Source organism: Manis javanica, chromosome 7 (genome assembly GCF_040802235.1).
Source record: "Manis javanica isolate MJ-LG chromosome 7, MJ_LKY, whole genome shotgun sequence".
NCBI lineage: Eukaryota > Metazoa > Chordata > Mammalia > Pholidota > Manidae > Manis > Manis javanica.
Genome location: NC_133162.1, coordinates 33,867,908 through 33,886,479, shown reverse-complemented (window position 1 = coordinate 33,886,479; position 18,572 = coordinate 33,867,908). Strand labels below are relative to the sequence as shown.

The following is an 18,572-nucleotide window of genomic DNA, read 5'->3' as shown; positions in this document are numbered from 1 at the left end:
AGCAGCCTAGAGAAATGGGCTCAGTCCATGAGTTTGGCCTGGCATAGTATTCAGTAGGAGCCAGGAATAATGCCCTAGTTTTGTGTTACATCTTTTGCTTCAGTAGAACTGTACTTTAAAAAAAAAAACTTTACATGAAAAAGTGGGGCCACATCAAAACCAAAGAGGTTTTGTACAATGAAGGTAACTTATCAACAGAATGAAAAGGCAATCTACTGAGTGGGAGAAGATATTTACAAATCATACATTCAATAAAGGCTTAGTATTCAAGATATCTAGAGAACTTGCACAATATAATATTAAAAAAAGCAACCTAATTAAGAAATGGACAGAGAACTTGAATAGACACTTTACCATAGAAGACATGGAGATGGCCAACAGGCATGTGAAAAGATGCTCAGCATCACATCATTAGTAAATTATAAATCAAAACCACGGTGAGATAGGACCTCACACCTATTGATTGGCTAAAAGACAAAAAATAACAAGCATTGATAAGGATGTGGAGCAGAGGGACCCCTCAAGCCTTGTTGGTGGGAATGTGAATTGCTGCAGCCATTATGGAAAACAGTATGGAGGGTCCTTAAATAACTAAAAGTAGAACTACTGTATTATCCAGCCGTTAAATAACAGTACTTTGAAAAGATATGTGTACCCCTTTGTTAATTACAGCATTATTTACAATAGCCAAGGTATGGAAACACCCTAATTGTCTATCAATAGATGAATGGATAAAGAAGATGTGGTATATATACACAATGGAATATTATTCAGTTGTGTAAATGAATGAAATCTTGCTAACTTGTGACAACATGAAAGGACCTAGAGGTTATTGTGCTAAGTGAAATAAGTCAGAGAAAGACTTATGATTTCACCTGTATGTGGAATCAAAAAATAAATGAACAAACAAAACAGAAACAGACTCATAGATACAGTAAACTGTTGGTTACCAGAGGAGGGAGAGGTTCAGGGAATAGGAGAAATAGGCAAAAGTGGTTAAGAGGTACAAACTTCTAATTATAAAATAAGTCATAGGGATATAATATACAGTATTGGTAATATAGCCAATAATATTATAATAACTGTGGTGACAGATGGTAACTAGACTTATGGTGGGGATCATTTTGCAATATATAAAAGTATCAAATTATAATGTACATCTGAAGCTAATAGGATATTGTATGGCAATTATACTTGAATAAAGAGAAGTCAAAAGGACCTTATTATGGGTAAAGGACAGGTAGACCATTCAGAAATACTCGTGATCATTTAGAACATTAGATCCAATGCTTTATCATGAAGGAATTGATCCTCTTTATGCCCCAGTGAAGTCTGGGGGCGATGGAAGGCAGTCATTTGACTGCATTTACTGGCCTTAGTTTGCTTGCAGGCCGACACTGTCTTTTTTCAGAGAACTGTCAGTATAAGCCAGGGTAGTGGGTACTCTTGAAGCCTAGGGAAAAAGCACCCAGGTAAACTTGTAAGAGTGGCCTTGCATCATCAGTTATTTCTTGACTATCTACTGAGTGGTTACACTGTGCTGGACACATTATATGATTTGGGCTGCCTAGCTTTGTGAAGTTTATTTCTGTTTACACTAAATGGAATATAATGCATTTGAAAAAACCTTACACACATGGGAATATGAAATAAGAATATGAGATCAGCATGCTTTCTGGTCCTGTTTTTCCTTTCCATCCACACCCATGTATCCTTTGGGACATAGACACTGTAATGGTACACATGTCTATAGCCACTAAAAGAGTCAAGGGCTGAGAATAATGAGCAGGCGGTCACTAACACTACATAAATCGGTCATTTCTATCTTAGATAATATCAAATTGATAGTAGCTTCTTCTTATGTTACTTGTAATTTAGATTACTAGGATTTTGTGTGAATAGTTTTTGTCTTTATAATTTCTTCATGTTAACATCCAGGTATTACTTGTCTCCTTGTTAACCACCTCCCAACTTTCTCCACTTACATATAAACTCTTTGGGGACAGGGACCTTGTCTCATTTGATACTGTGTCAAAGGTTCCTTGCACAGTAGCTAGCATGTTCTAGGTAGGCAGCCAATATTTGTTGAAAAAATAAATGATTCTTATCCAGATCCTTGGCCCTTTTAGCCACATTGGCAATGCATTCCTCAACATTAATGTGCAAATTTATGCAGATTTCACAAGTAGCTACAAGTTAACTATGCACAATATTTCTGTAAATAGTATAAATTTGGAAGCATATAGATGAGATTTGTCTGCATGTGGGAAGGTAGGTTAAATTTTGTGGTTCCTGTAATTTCTAGTGGTAAGAGACAAAAGATCTGTCTGCTGTATGTGAAAATGGTAAGCATAATACTTCTTTACCTATGTAAGTTTATTTTTGTGCTGGAGAAGAACCAGTTGTGTATTCACAATTGGAGTTGGTATAGGTTTTTAATTCACTAAAGGGGATCCTCCTTTCCCACCAGGGGTAGATCAGCCCAAGAAAAAAAGAGACTTATTTTAAGGCCTCTTTTTCTTCTAAATCCCAAAGGTCATGTCATTAATGCCTTTTAGAAAGAAAGGGAAATTGTAGCCAGTATATTAAGGGGCTGCTTAACTGCTGACTGTGCACATGCCTACACATACGTGTGCAAGCATATACCTGAAAGAGGAATCTTTCAAAATGAGGCCTTGTTATCAGTTGTGTATTCATTATTGAAATTTATTTTAATTTTTAAGTATATAAACCTCATTTCTAACTCAAGAGTTAATACATGTCCATTGTGGAATATTATGAAAATAAAGAAGACAATAACAGTTACCCATAATCCCACCACACAAGTAACAACCATTCTTAACATTTTCCCAAATTTTCTTCCAGTCTTTTTTTATGAGTTTTTATGTAGCAACATTTATCATAAACATCTTCCCATGCTATTTAAAATTCTATGTAAACATCAATTTTAATAATCATGTGATATTTATCTTACACGTGTAGGTACATACACCTCACTACTTAATCATTCTCTTGAGGTTTAGGCTGTTTTCAGTTGGATTTTTTTCTTCAGTTTTTTGATAACACCAATAACATTTTTGAGATTAATATCTTTGTTCATGAATTTTTGTCTACCTCTCTTGTTTCCTGAAGTTTTGATTCTTAAAGTAGGATTACTAAGTCAAAAGGAATAGCCATTTTTATGAGGTTCTTAAATAAATACTACAAAATCACATTCCAGAGAAGTACCAATTTATGTTGTCACTGTCGGGGTGTATGCAAGTAACTTTTCCTCCTTGTGAAAGGAAGGGAAATGTACATATTGCCAAGCAACGGTCAAAAATTACACAGAACTCTAAATTCCCTTTTCCTTTGCAGACAGTATATTCTTTTAATGTTTTCTCAATGTAGTTTTTGTACCAGTGTTTTAACTTTTGCTATGGCCTAAAATGTCCAAAAGAAAATAAACTAGCTTTTAATATTAGTAGTTAATATTTTCATTATAGAATTTTCCTCCTTTTACAGGAAAGTCTCTATTAATAGACATATATTGGATGGGAAAAGAGTCAAACAAGTGTTACCTTCCTAAGAGCTAGTTTCTTGTAACCTTTGTTTAGGTCTTAATCACCCCAGAAGTTTATCCTTCTCAGAGTCAGTGGGTTGGCTCACATATCCTATGAGTAAATAGAATGCTTCCTTTATTTGAAATACACCCCTTACTTATGAAGTGAGTTAAAACAAAAAGAAAGAATAATATAGTACCTGAAGGAAGGTAGTAAGTAAAACATTTAGCTTTCTGAAACAATTCAAATGGGGATAGGAAGTTGGTTTTAAATGGCTTAGAGGGGATTAGGGTTTTAAAGTTGGATAAGGAGTTTGGTGCTTTGGTTTAGGCATGGCATTGCTTTTAAAAGATTACTTCCATATTTGACAACAATTCTAGCTGGAGATTATAAAGCAAATAGTCAATTTTGAAACACTATGGAAAATGAAGGGATTCTTTTTTGTTGTTATTTGTTTATACAAAATGATGGCCTACAGTTAACAGGCTGACTACTGAAGTCCTCATCTCATAATACTACTGAGGATCTATCACCAGAGAGAATCCAGCAGAGGTTGTCTAATGCACTTAATTGAGATTATCTGAGTTTTTGGTTTAAGTTACTTTGGGAAAAGTCTAGGTGCAAACAGCTTCTTTGAAAGGTAAGCATACTTAATCTCTAAGAAAAAAGGTTCAATTTAAGTTATTTAAAATTCTTCAAACAGTAGCACCAACTCTTAGTAATTAAATCTGAGTGTGAATTGAGTGTGTGAATATTAAATCTGTATATATCAGTACAAGTGTTAGTGTAATTATATTAACTTCTCATTATTTTACAATCATTTGAAAATGAAAAAGCAAGAATTTTATTAGGAAAGCAACTCCTGACAGGTTTAGTAATTTCAAAAGTAAAAAGATAGTATATACTATTTTGGTTGTAAAGTGTAGGTAATGAAGTTTTAAAAATGAATTTCTTATTCTGTTCCATCTAAAAAGCCAATCATATTAAAATGGATCAAGAATGGCATATACTTTACCTATTAGCTATGGGCAAATAGGAAAGTTGGCTTAACATTTTTCCCCATCTTCTTCAGCTCCTAGATCTGTTTATGGTTTGGGATTGGTCTACTTACCTAGCTGATTATGGACAGCCAGCTTCCAAGTACCTTCGGGTGAATCCAAGCACAGCCCTTACTCTCTTAGAGAAGTGAGTATATTCTGAAAACCTTTTTTGCATAACATTTTAGAATTTTGTGATTCAGTGATAATTGAAGAACTGGAGATTTTCATCAAAAGAGAAAATGTCCAAATTTGAAGTTCATTCCATTTTAATCACCAAACATACACCTCTTTTCTTCTTTGCGTTTCTGTATTGGTGGAGTTTTATATGAGATTGCTGTTTATGTTGATATGAACAAAACATTTTCCCCATCATATCCTCAATAGCATACTTAACTTGCCACAGAAATTTGTTTACTGGAGATAAGTGAGAATTTTAAAACCATTTTTTAAAAAATACTGTAACACAGGAGAGGAGGTAAAACGTGGATAGGAATCGGAATGTTTGCCACCAGTGCTATCTAAATCCTACCATAATGGACTTTGATTCTTTGCACATAGAAAATACATGTTTTGAAAAACAATATAGTAAAAAGTGAAGTAACAGGACATTTACTGGTACATGTTGTCCAGTTTAAAATAATACAAGTTAGGTGTTACTTTTCTCTCTCATAATGTGGCAGATTTTCTTTTCAATCCATGTAATTTTAAATATCACTATTAAATTTTTCAATTTCTGAATTAAAAGTGTATATTATTTTCCCACATTTCAAAATATCTGTGGTCTATTTGATTTGAGAGGACAAAAGGAGCTGTTTAAAATGAATGTAAATGTAATATATTTTATAAAGCCATGAAATACCACTGAGGCAAAAAAAAAATCGCTGCTTAAAATTTTCTAATGTTATTTTTCCTCTCACCTTGTCTTGCTATGAATGTGATTTGCAGAGTCCATAAAGGGTATGTATTTTAGCATACTTTATGGAATGGTATTAGAAAAAAGTATATCAGAAATCTTAACATACTTTAGATTTACATACTAATGCAAAAAATTCCAGTTCATATAGAATGTAAAATCTGCTATTTTTTTGTGTGTGGCTGTTAACTCTGTGATTTTATTAGTACCTATTTTCTTTTATGTATATTTCTCAAGCATAGGATTAGTGCTAGAAAATTTAAAGCATGCTAAGATATTTTACTTGTGACAGCATAGTTTTGAATTTCCTTTTACCAAGCTTCTTCATTAACCTATATTCCCAGGATGAAGGATACTAGCAAAAAGAACAATATATTTGCTCAGTTCAGGAAGAATGATCGAGATAAACAGAAGCTGATAGAGACAGTCGTAAAACAGCTAAGAAGTTTGGTGAATGGCATGTTGCAACACACATAGACGTCATATCGCTTACATTCAGTGACACCAAATCTGACTCAACATTGCTCTCTAACAGGCACGATACAGTAATTTGCTTGCAAAATTCAAGACTACAATAGAGAAAAGACACGGGTGAGACCTCAAACAGGAAATAATATCATTTGTATGGATTTTTAAATGAATACTATTTTATATATGGAAAACATGGCATTAACTTTTTTCGCTTTTAGGGGAAAAGGCAAAATTGTATTACATTTATCAGGTAAAAAATTGTTTATGAAACTGATTGTAAATACATTAGAAAACTTATGCCTCTACATGTAGTTTTTTCTGTTCAGACTTGAATGATCTCTGTTCTTTCATCAGTATCTGGGTTTGGAATGCAATGTCTAACATGAAAGTATTTCACTGTCATTTTCTAAATTTCAGCTTTTATTTTCACCTCAATGTGATTTAAATACATTAAATTTTCTAATACTGTTTATTCTGAGTGGGGAATAGATACATCTTCAAAGCTCCGGGAAATCAATTTTGATTTTACTTATTAGGGATGTGAATTATTTGTTCTCATCCTGAATATGAAGAAAGGGTGTTTGGAATCTCTAAAGATACAATGTTGTTTCTGTTCGGCAGGATTAATATTTTTAACTCCATTGTTTGTAGCTGACCCCGTTTTAGGATTTATTTGGTTTGGTTTGGTTGAAATTATAAGAGAGGACAGAAACTAAGTGGGCCTAACGTAGCTTGTGCTCCAGCACATATGTTCCCATACACAGAAGTTAACACAGGGGTCAGGTTACTTGCTTCAAATAGCAGATCCCAGAACCTTGTCCCAGTACCACTGAGGACTTTGGAAACAAGCCAAACCAAATGAACCTAAAACGAATGTACATTTTCCTTTGTGTAAATTACCATGGTCCAAATGGTTAAAACTGTCAATCTGATCCTTACTTTCTCTTCATTGTATTTATGCTGAATACTCCTTTTGCATTTTCAAGGTTTATGCCTGTATGAAACTTAACTCTGTAAAGTATGTATAAAGAATTATATGTACATTTCTTGATTATGTGATGAATATTAAAAAGGTTGAGCAAGTTGTTAAACATGCGTTACTGTTGCATCTATTCAGATCTTCCTGATTTAAAACAGCTTCCTTCAGAAAGTTATTGGAATGGGAGTGTCACCAAAGCAAAAGAAAATAACGGATTTATTTTCTATTTTCTTGATCATCTCTTAAAGTATTTCACGTTTTGAAAGTATTACATGGAAAACATGGTTATTCTTAAGGCACAGTAAAATCTGGAAGTTACGAGAGGAGTGGTGAGCAGCTAGCTCACTGAAGACTGGAATGCAGCTGCCTCTAGCGTGCCTTACCCAGCCCTGCCGGGCACTGGAGATGTCTCCCCGGCTTTGGCTGAGGCGTCCCCGAATTCGGAGAGACGCTGCCGTTGCTCTGTTTGAAGCAGACTACTGTGGATCCCCAGCTGTGATGGGCTTGAGTTCACTTTACGCTTCTCAGTGATCCGAGCACCCTAACATACCCGTTCCCGCCACCCAACCTCCACCCCCACCGTCACCCCTCGGGTTGCGGCGTAGGGACAGGGACGCTCAAGTCCTGGGGCATTTGGAGCTCTCGGATGGGGCACATAAATCCGGAGAAGACTAGCCGGAAAAGCAGTGTAGACTGACTGGGGCGGCGGGGGCGGGGTGGGGTGAGGGTGGGGTTCCGGAGCGTGGGGTGGGGAGAATTCGGTCCTTGAGACCCGAAAGTCCCCCGGGGTATCTGCTTCTCATGGGCTTAAGGCGTCTCTGAATCTTTGAGCAACAATGACTCTAGCATCTTTTGAAGGGTTCTCGAAGTAGTAGAGCAGAGACCGGAGAGGGGTTGGGGATGTCGGAGAACCTCAACCCCTTACAGGCTATCCCTTGTAGGCACTTGCGATGCCAAGGCTGGCATCGAAGACCGCAGTTTTCCTGAAAGAGAAACAAAGCAGGGGAGAGAACCCCAGCCCTTTAACCTTGGCATGCCCGAGAGGGGAAGGAACGCCTAAGGGCTTGAGGGTGAGGGTCCCAGAGAGAGCCCGTGTTAGCTCGGGGCGCCCGGTTCGCCCACCTGCCGGGCTTCTGCTTGAAGATGGGACATTCTGGCGCGAAACCTCAGGGACCGTCCGAGTTGCTGCGCGGGGCGCGGGCCCCAGCCCAGAAGAAGCGCAACAGCGGCTGCCACTCCCTACTCCTCGCCCCTCGGCGAGCTCCGCTGCCCACCGCCTCCAATCAATACTCAGCGCGGAGCGCTTTAAATATGCATAGACACGTCACGTCGTGCGCCTAGCGAGCAGTCCGTAGGGAGGGAGCCTATATCTATATAAATGTGTCCAGGGTGGGCAGAAAGGGTTAAAAGACTGGAGGGGAGAGAGGTGGGACGGGGACCTAACGGAGGGGGTCTCCAGTCCCAGTGATTGAAGCCCAAGTTGGCCGCACCGGTGAGTTAGTTGTTCCTTTCTTTGACCTCCCTCGCTGCTTCTACAAAGGAGTGCTGACTCCGGGAGGAGGTGGGAGGTGCCCGCGGATGCCCGGCTGGAACGGTCCCGAGGCTGTCGGCACCCCGGCAAAAGGGACTGGCATTTTGGCCCGGAAGCCATCGGACTCCGAGGAATGTCCTGAGCGCCTCAGCCTTGAGGAAGGGACGTAACCTAAGGGCGCGTGGTCGCTGCGGCCTTCCACGACTTTTAGAGCGAAGTCGTTGTCCAAGGTTATAAATCTCGGCTTTGGCCCCCAAGTGTCCAAGCCCTGTCCAGACAGAACCGGTGAGCACCGCGCGGTGCCGGCGACCCCTGCGCTTGGAGCGGCCTGGCCCCGCAGGTTCGCCATGTTCCTCTGGGAGCTAAGCTGCCTGTCGGTGCTGGGGGCTGTGGGCAGCGCTCTCCTCGGCGCCGGCCTGCTGCTCAGCCTGGCTCAGCACCTCTGGACCCTCCGCTGGACGTTGAGCCGGGACCGGGCCTCCGCCCTGCCCCTGCCCAAGGGCTCCATGGGCTGGCCCTTTTTCGGCGAAACGCTGCACTGGTTGGTGCAGGTGAGTAGTCCATAGATACCCACACCCCAAAATGACCCCTTTTCCCCTGGCTCCCACTAGACCCTCCTCGCTCTCAATGCTTCCACGGCTCGTAGCCAGTCTTCCTGTCGCCCACAACATACACAGCCCTCGCCTTTGCCCAGCTGCTCCCTTGAAGGAACAAAATGTCCCCGGAGTTCTTAACACGTCCCGACACAGCGCGGGGGTGAACAGAGGGGTTCTCCCAAGAAGTCTGAGAAGCATGTCACCCTGTGTCCTGCGAGCATAGAATCAGGAGTCGGGGGCGCGTCTCATTCATGAGCTTTCAGGCACTCGCGTCCCCATTCTGAGCTTCACTTTCTTAACGTCACCAAAGGGACCAGGAACATCCACGTCCCCATAGAGTAATCGTGAGGACATTTGAGACTCTTAAAGAGTAACGCGCCAGCCTGGAGCAGGGAATTGTTATCAAGGGGCATTTGGGAGGCCTGGGCCAGATTCCCAGCCGAGGCCCAGCAGCCCCGGTCAAGAGCTCTTCCCGTTGCCTTGCTCACAGGGCTCGCGTTTCCACAGCTCCCGCCGGGAGCGCTACGGGACAGTGTTCAAGACGCACCTGCTCGGCAGGCCGGTGATCCGCGTGAGCGGCGCCGAGAACGTGCGCACAATCCTGCTGGGCGAGCACCGCCTTGTGCGCAGCCAGTGGCCGCAGAGTGCGCACATCCTACTTGGCTCGCACACACTGCTTGGCGCGGTTGGCGAGCCGCATCGGCAGCGGCGCAAGGTGAGCCAAAACCAGAGAAGCGGCTGTCGAGATGTCAAACCGTGGTTCCCAAGTACTTGCAGTGGGCCGGGCCGGGGCTAGGTGTTAGGGATACACTGTAAACCTGGCCGGGACCCCTAGATAACGAGTGGGTGGCTTTGAACCAATCCCTTACCTTCTCCCGCATCCGTTTATAAAACCAGGACTGCGATTTAAAGGTCTTTTCATCTCTGATTTTATGATTCTGATACCAGAAGCGCTGAAAGCTCAAACATGGAGAGGGGTCAGGGATAACTTCCTGACGCAGGTGGCGGCTGGAGCTTGGATGGATAGGAAGGGACTGTGTACATCAGAGCAGAACTAGAGGGAATGGTGAGAGCAAAAACCAACACGTTTGGGTCTGGGCCGCTTAGAAGAAGAGGGCACCGAAATTGGCTTTCTGGCTCCTCTGTAATCACCCAGCAGAGGAGGCCGGACGGTGGCCGGGGCTGACCCCGGGCGCTCACCACAGGTCCTAGCACGAGTGTTTAGCCGCGCGGCGCTGGAGCGCTACGTTCCCCACCTACAGGGGGCGCTGCGGCGCGAGGTGCGCTCCTGGTGCGCTAGCCGCGGGCCTGTCACTGTCTACGAGGCCGCCAAAGCCCTCACCTTTCGCATGGCCGCGCGCATCCTACTGGGGCTACGGCTGAACGACGCGCAGTGCGCGGAGCTGGCCCGGACCTTCGAGCAGTTCGTGGACAATCTCTTCTCGCTGCCCCTGGATGTACCCTTCAGCGGCCTGCGCAAGGTACTACCGCCCTGCTACAGATTTTCCTCTTGGGGCTCCCTGGCATAGGTGGGAGGCTACCAGACCTGGGCGCACCCCACTCGTCACCACTGCTGGAAGATAGAGGCACGGCCCAGAGTGGGGAGGTGGCGTGATGTGGCAGTGGGTGTTGGATCTGACCTCCGTCCTGACTCACTGTGTGACCCGGGGCAGGCCACACACCCTCTCTGGGCCGCCCTGATAGGACGCGCTCTGGCCGCCGTAGCGGCCGGCTTACCTATTTGGGGTTTCGGTGGCGGGCGCCGGGCCAGCGAGCCCAGCCCCACCCCAGAGCGGCGCCTTCTGGCCGGGGCTCCGATGCCTCTTTGGAAGCCTGATGGCAGGAACGATGGGAGCACTAGGGCGGCAGACGCGTCCCGGCCCAGCCGAGCGCCAGGCTGGGCCGTAGAGGGGTGGATGCCGGCTGGCTCCCTGGTCCCACTAGTTTCCGGATCAGAGAACCGCAGGACCTCTTCAGACTTCAGAGCGATGGGCAGGGCCCAGAGAGCAGTAGAAGGCCCCATTTGCCCTTCCTTTCTCCTTGAGCTGGGGCTTTTCACTGTGCTGTTGCCCTGGTTTTCAGTTACCTGAATAAAAATAAGTTATGTATAGAGGGGGCATACTACAGGCTGATCGTCTTGGATACATTTTCTGATTTAATCCTTTTGGCCTGCAAAGTGTATTAGTTTCTCATTTTGTTGATGGAGAAACAAGCACAGAGAGGTTAAATGACTTAGGCAAGGTCACACAGCTAACAGGGCCAGAAGCAGGATTCGAACCCAGTCCCCTCTGCAAAACCCAAGCTTTGCTGTGCCTGCCTGAACTACTACAGTCCTCTTGCCTACTCCCTTACAGAGACTAATGCTTAGAACATCCAATAGCATACTCTAAACCAGAGCTTTTCTGGGTTCGGGGTGTCCCTTCTCTGCATTAGTGCCCTACAGCCCCTGCCTGATCCTCTTGCAGGGAAAGGGCAATTAACTGACCCCACCTGGACTGGGTTCTGTGCCAGGCATGGGCACTGACAACTGTGTGACTCTGGACAATCATTTGACCTCTCTGAGCTTCAGCATCCTTCCCTCTAGATGACAGTAACTGTTTGCCTTGCCTGGAAGGGAGATTGTGATAATCAAGAGAGAAAGATGTGTAGGGATAGTGGACAAATTCCCAAGCATTTATTAAGCCCCTATGTGCATGCAGGGGCTAACCTGGGAAACTTAATGCAAAGATCTCCGCAGAACCAGAGAGCCCTGTTTCTGGGGTAAGTGTGCAGGCATGGCTCCCTTAGTCTTCCTGCCCCAGTTCTGCTGTCTCCTTGCATGCACATCAGGGCATCCGGGCACGGGACCAGCTGCATCAGCTCCTGGAAGAGGCCATTGCAGAGAAGCTTCAGGAAGACAAGGCTACAGAGCCACATGATGCCCTTGACCTGATTATTCATAACACCAGGGAGCTGGGCCATGAGCTTTCAGTTCAGGAGCTGAAGGTAGGTGGTGGGAGGTTTCTCTTTTTTCCCCCTTTTGCATTTCTAGCAGGTCTCTACACACGTGCTACATCCCTGGAGCACATAATGTTTGGCCCCACTTTAAGCCACAGGCATTCCTCAGGGTGAAGAGAAAGAGGAGACCTGAGTTCCAGTTGTGCTCAGCCATACCCACTAGCTCTGTGGCCTTGGGCCAGTCACCCTGCCTTTCAGTGGAAGCGTAGAAGGCATGAATTCTAGGCCCTTCCTTACAGGTTCTGGCCACCGACAGCTCTGCTGCCCTCTTCCCCTTTTCTGGCACTCCATGCTTTTTGCCTTTGCTGTCCCCCTGCCTATGAAGCCTCCCTTACTCCTTTTACTACGAACCCTAAAGGCTCAGGGTCAAACTTTACACCCTCCCTGAAAGCTCCCCTCTTTGTCCTAAAATTGACACTCTCATTCCATGAGCCACCTTGGCACCTGGCACCTCTACCTGCTGGTTTTGCTACTGCGGGATCTCCCAGAGTAATAGAACCCTCCTCATGTATGCATAGAGCACATGCAATGGAGGTAAGGATGGGACCTGGTTGAGGAGCTAAAAAGGAATGGAGAGGTTGGGGGGCAGGGGAAAGTTAGAAATGGAAACACCTCGACCTTTATAAAAGCAGCTCCCATCTTTTCTCTGGGCCTCAATTTTCCACTTTCCACCAGAAAGGGTGGGACTCAGCCTTAGTTTCTTTTCTTTTTCAGGACAATGGGGCTAATAATCTCTGACTCCTGGGTGGTGAGTTCTGGAAGAGTCAAGGTGGTTAGAAGCAGATGAGCGCTGGGCTCATGAGTGCTGGGAGAGCCCACAGACAGGAATAGTTACAGGCTGTGAAGGGGAGCCATGTGGAAAGGAGCAGATGGTCTCTCTGCCTTGACAGGGCTGGGGAGAGGGTGACAACACTCTCCAGTTTCTCAGGAAGAGACCCACTGGCCAGGAATCTTCAGTTCTGGTCTGGGCCTCTGGGGCAGGCCAGGCAGACTAGACCTGACCAGGGAGGATGTTGGGGCCCCACGGTCTCTGTCCCAGCTACCTATCTTGTCCAGGGCAGGCCATGGACCAGTTCACTCACTCCACAAATATAATGCACCTATTTGGTGTCAGGCTCCATGCTGGCACTGAGATACAGCAATGAACAGAACACAAACCCCTGCCCTTGAGGTGCAGGGATGGGTATTCATCCTCCGCTCACACCAGTCAGTGTATAAACGCAAACGGTGGGTGCTGCCAGGAAGGAATTCACATGTGGAGTTAGGGCAGAGGTAGGCAGTGAGTGCTGGGGACTGGAGGGTGAACAAACAGGCCCTTCCCCTGTCCTTCCTGGGCAGTGCAGACCAGGAAGAGGTTCAGTCACTTGTTGGGACCACTCTACTAAGTGGGGGGAGGTGCTGCTGCCTGCCTGGGGGCGAGGCTGGGACTGCCCCTGCAGGTGCCTTCCAATATTGCAAGGCAGGGAATCGCTGTAGGACGCCCAGCTGGGGCTCAGGCTGCATCAGGTGGTTGCAAGCACTGACTCGTGAGCCAGCTGCTGGGACTACCAGCTGTAGGGGCTTTGAGCCCCTCTTGGAGGTGTGGTAATTGTGTCTCACAGGGTTGGGATGACAATCGAATGAGTTAATACACGTTAGCACAAAGAGCGCACAGAATAAAATCCTAGCATTATCCCTGGGAACCCTCCCAAGGCCAGTGGATAGATCCTGGGTTTGTCCTTTGCTATGTGTGGCTTTCCCAAGTGGCAGATTGGGGATTCAGTTGACCCCGGAACCCGCGCACGTAGCCAGTAACGCACACCGGCTCTCTGGCCTTTGCGCAGCGGTTCTCGGCCGTGGGCCTTGAGGCCAGGGTCGCGCAGGCTGACTCAGCGCAGCCCGGCTGTCTTGCAGGAGTCAGCTGTGGAGCTTCTCTTCGCCGCCTTCTTCACCACGGCCAGTGCTAGCACGTCCCTCGTCCTCCTGCTGCTGCAGCACCCCGCGGCAGTCGCCAAGATTCGGCACGAGCTGGCTGCGCAGGGGCTGGGGCGCGCGTGCGGCTGCGCGGCGGGGGCCGCGGCGGGCGGCGCGGGGCCCCCGGCCGACTGCGACTGCGAGCCGGACCTCAGCCTGGCGGCTCTGGGCCGTCTGCACTACGTCGACTGCGTGGTCAAGGAGGTGCTGCGCCTCCTGCCGCCGGTGTCCGGGGGCTATCGCACAGCGCTGCGCACCTTTGAGCTCGACGTAAGTGCGCCGTGCCCGCCCGCCGCCGGCTTCCTGCCGCCTGCCGCGGTGCCCCGGCGGGCGGAGAGCGGGGGACTAGGACGGCGAGGTGTCCTTTCCTCTCAGAGCCTCTGCTTTCCCGCCTGTAAAATGGGCTGAGCTCTATTCCATTTACGCAGATCCACGGTTGAGGGTCGCAGAGCCTAGCGCCTGGTCAGCCAACATGGTTAGGGACGCGGTGCACTTAAGCTTTTGTCAGAGGTGAGGTGCGGGTTGATCAACTCAATTAGAAACGGGTTTTAGAGTAAAAAAACACTTTTCTCCACGCAGTACCCCCCTCTTCGCCAGTGTCCTGGCTGGGGAACAAAGAGAACCCCACACTGTCCCATACTTCACCCCTCTGTCTCCTTCACAAGATGAAGGAGCCAATTGCCTTTACCTATCCAGAGCCTAGGCTAAGATTGGATCCCAGGGAACCGGGGCCATGATACAGGTGACTCTCAATGCTCTAATCAGATTGGCTTGGGCTGGGCAAGAAGGTTAAGGTTTAGGCCTGGCTCCATCTCTGTATGACATTGGACAATACCCTCCTCACTCTGGGCCTCAGTTTACTCTTTGAAAGTACACTGTCTTGGTCTCTTCCAGCTCTGACACTCCAGATGTGGCCGGGACTGTGGGTACAGTAACGGCATCAGGCATTGGAGCACCTAGCATCATCAGACTGGGGGTGCTGGTCTGAATGGCTGTGGCTATACTCTCCTTCTGTCCCAGCTCAGTGGCTGTGAGGCTCCAGGCAGGGAGTGGGCACCTCCTTCCATGACTTTTAAACAGTGAACATCCATTGTGCATTGCACACCAGGGTTTGAGGGCTATTAAGGACTGGGATTCTGTTCCAGAAGAAATCATCATGGAGAGAAAGGGGGCCAGCGTCAACTGCTTCATCCCAAACTATGGTGTAAGGAAGAAAGTGATCTCTAATGCTGAATGACACCAAAACATTTTGGGGACTGGCATCTGAGCTGAAGCAATGAAGGGTTAGGATGGGGACAGCACACTACAGAGAGGGGACAACCCAAAGGTGGATGGATTAGTGAGGTGTATAGAAATATCTTGGATGCTGCCTCTTGAAATTCAGACTTCATTCTGCAGGTGCTGGGTGCCCTACAAGACCTTAGGGAAACAGAGAAAGGAGCACAAGTCCACCAGGGAGGGCAGAGGGCTGGGGTCTTAACCATCCTCCAGTTTACCGCTGGGAAACTGACGCTCAGAGAGGAGAGAAAGCTCCTTGATGACTTCAAGATCTGCCCGCCTGTAGAGACCCTCCAAGTAGATACCCTGAGGCCTGTTGAGGCAAAGGAAGCAGGACAGTCAGGTGCTGGAAGACTCATCAAAATGTGGAATAGTTGAAAAAACTGGAGGTGGGCAGAGGGAACAGGAAAACTATCTTCCAACATTTTTAAGACTCCCCAGTTTAATTCTCATGTGCACCTTCTTAAAGTGTGGCTACCAGACCTGCACATTATTGTACAGCTGACGAATGGGGAGGATAGAGAAGCAAAGAGGAGTTTTATAATTTTGCTGACCATAAAGAAATGGGGGTCCCTGTTACTTATGTTGTTCTGGTTCAGGCTGCTAGTAGGCACAGGACTAGAATTTAGGTCTCCAGATCTAATGTCAGAAGATAAGGGAAAGCAAAATCATGACACTGAAATACAAATAATAATAGAACATATTCACTGACCACTAATAAATATGCCAGACCCGTTATTTTATCCTCACAACAAAATAGGCACTTTTCTCATTTTATCAATTAAGAAACCGAGGTTCAGAGAGATTGAATATCTAGTTCAAGGTCAAATAGCTCCCCAGAGAAGGAGCTGGGACTGGAACCTAGAGCTGTGCCCTAGCTTCTGGGTTAGACGCGCTTTCCTGAAGGTTTTCAGAAGCTTGTTGGATGACCCCGGGGTGGAGGGTCGGTTCAGGTCGGGTTTCCAAGTGCCTTGTGGTCAGACAGGTCTCCTCCCTCCCACAGGGCTACCAGATCCCTAAGGGCTGGAGCGTGATGTATAGCATCCGGGACACGCACGAGACGGCCGCAGTGTACCGCAGCCCGCCTGAGGGCTTCGACCCCGAGCGCTTCCACGCGCCGGGCGAGGATGCGCGGCGCGCCTCCGGCCGTTTCCATTACATCCCGTTCGGCGGAGGAGCGCGCAGCTGCCTCGGCCAGGAGCTGGCGCAGGCAGTGCTCCAGCTGCTCGCGGTGGAGCTAGTGCGCACGGCGCGCTGGGAACTGGCCACGCCTGTCTTCCCCGCCATGCAGACCGTGCCCATCGTGCACCCGGTGGACGGGCTTCGACTCTTTTTCCATCCGCTTGCGCCTTCTGCAGTGCGAGATGGGCTACGCCTCTGACCCTCTGCAGCGGGTCAGGACTTGGCCAGTGGCAACGACGCACTCGCAGCGCCGCCCCTCTGCGGTTTCCCAGTGCTGGTTCCGGCTCTTGCTCACTCACTCGTTCAACAGTCTGCCGAATGCGGCTGCGTGCCGGACTCGGGGACAAGGAGCGCAAGTCACCCTGCCACCGTGCGGGAGAAGCGCCCAGACTTGTGGGAAGGTGCCTCCTGCGCTCCGCGTCCTGAGGAAGGGAAGGTCATGGGCCAAGTCTCTCAAGGCCTTCCCAGGATCTCAAAGCAGGGGTTGAGGGGACAGATCTCCAGTAGGAATTATGGGGCCTCGCCTTCCCGCACCAAGCCCGGGAGAGTGCATGGATAGAGGCGCCGCGGGGAAGATTGCCATGGGAGGATTCCCAAGGGAGGATTGGACGGTGCCAGAGATCCGGCAAACGCGTCTGGACCTGCAACCCTGTGAGGAAGCGGGGATGCCGGGAGTGCGTCCCTGGCCTGGCTTTGGGCCTTGGGAAGACACCAATAAGGTACCCAACGGAAGGCCCCGGGCAGCTGGCCTCTGCTTGCTGCACGTGGCCACTCTGCCATCGCGGGGGAACTCAGAACTATGAGCGCCTCCCAGAGCTCTAAACGCTCCACATCACCGGATTCTGCTGGCAACTTATTAAATAAGAAAAATTTATTTCAAGAATGCGTTCAGTCTTCCTACTTATACAGGTAGAATAGCCACACGGAGATGTCTCAAAGGCTGGATTATTTTCATGGGAGACTGAGACGTAATCAGAGAGGTTTGGTATTTGCACCAAGAACAGGAAGGTCAAGAAATAAAGTTTCCTGGCAGCAGTTGAATGAAGAGGCTAGGACTTAGCTGGGCAGCTGCTCTCTGGTGGAAAGGTGTGGGGGTGGCCCAAGAAAGACCCACCCCAGAGTAATGCCCAGAGAGGGGCCAGGAGTTGGGGCTTTCTGCTGCCCAGGCTACTGAGACTTTCCTCCTGAGCACAGCACTGAGATCTGGGCTGCAAATCATCTCTGTGGTAGCTGACTGCAGGGACCTACTGTTTACTACCTCCACCTCCTCTGTTACAGAGGAGAAACTGAGATGAACTTCCCTGAGGAGCCAGCAAAGGGCTTCTGGACTCCTTGGCCAGTGCTCTTTTCCACTTACTCCCCTCTTTACCCTTTGGGCTTGTGCCACCATGTAGGGCTCTGCCCTTTTATTCTTTCATAGTGATCCCCAGGTTGGTTTAAGGAATCCTTCTGGACCTTTCCAGCACAGAGGTTCCCACCAGGGCTTAAATCAAAAGCCAAGAGCCTCCAGTGTCATCATTCCCAACAGCCCTCTGCAAGGTGCCACCCATCTTCAGACAGGCCAGCACAGCTGGACATGATGGGTAAGCCAGGGAAGTTGCCGCCCAGGTCTGAGCTGACCCCTTAGTGAACCAGAAGGAAGTTGGTGCCCTCCTGACCTTATGCTTAAGGTGAATTCCGGGGCCAGAAGGAAAGGGGAAAGCAGCAGGCACTGGCAGGGTCGGTAGCTCAAGAGCTCAGCAGGCCCTCCCCAGCTCGGCTGACACCACCATAACCCCCACCCAGGGCAATTCATCACCCACTGCTGACCACAGCCCTGGCGCCAGGCCATGGGCTCTGCAAGCGCTGGAGACAGTAGAAGTGGCAAAACTGGAGCTTGCCCTCAGGGTGCTCCTGAGGCTGCAGAGACAACAGCCCAGGCTGAGAGGCTCCACTGGGGTGAGATGGTGGGAGGACGAACGCTTGGGGGACATTCTGATTTGGAGAGAGAAGATAAATACAGGGAGGGAGCCCTGACTGTGTAGCTGGGGCCAAGAGACCTGGTTTACCTGCTCTGGGATATATACTAGCTATAAGCACCTGTGGGGGTA

The 18,572-nt window shown here is 47.8% G+C and overlaps 2 protein-coding genes across 7 annotated transcripts in view; both read left to right on the top strand.

The window, feature by feature from the left end:
* EXOC6 (exocyst complex component 6) overlaps positions 1-7,057 on the top strand; it is a 278,392-nt gene extending 271,335 nt beyond the window's left edge. For all 6 annotated transcript variants that reach the window (XM_073240691.1, XM_073240690.1, XM_037015771.2 and 3 more), the window contains 2 exons: positions 4,615-4,727; positions 5,840-7,057. In XM_073240691.1, the coding sequence (XP_073096792.1) occupies positions 4,615-4,727; positions 5,840-5,972 (246 nt within the window). In that variant the 3' untranslated portion in view covers positions 5,973-7,057. The remainder of the gene's footprint in view (positions 1-4,614; positions 4,728-5,839) is intronic.
* A 1,229-nt stretch (positions 7,058-8,286) lies between these two features.
* On the top strand, positions 8,287-17,718 carry CYP26C1 (cytochrome P450 family 26 subfamily C member 1). Its single transcript, XM_037015802.2, has 6 exons — positions 8,287-9,027; positions 9,563-9,787; positions 10,278-10,553; positions 11,902-12,057; positions 13,963-14,292; positions 16,304-17,718. Exons 1-6 carry the CDS (start codon positions 8,824-8,826, stop codon positions 16,679-16,681), a joined length of 1,569 nt encoding a protein of 522 aa, XP_036871697.1. The 5' UTR covers positions 8,287-8,823; the 3' UTR covers positions 16,682-17,718.
* The last annotated feature ends 854 nt before the right edge of the window (positions 17,719-18,572 follow it).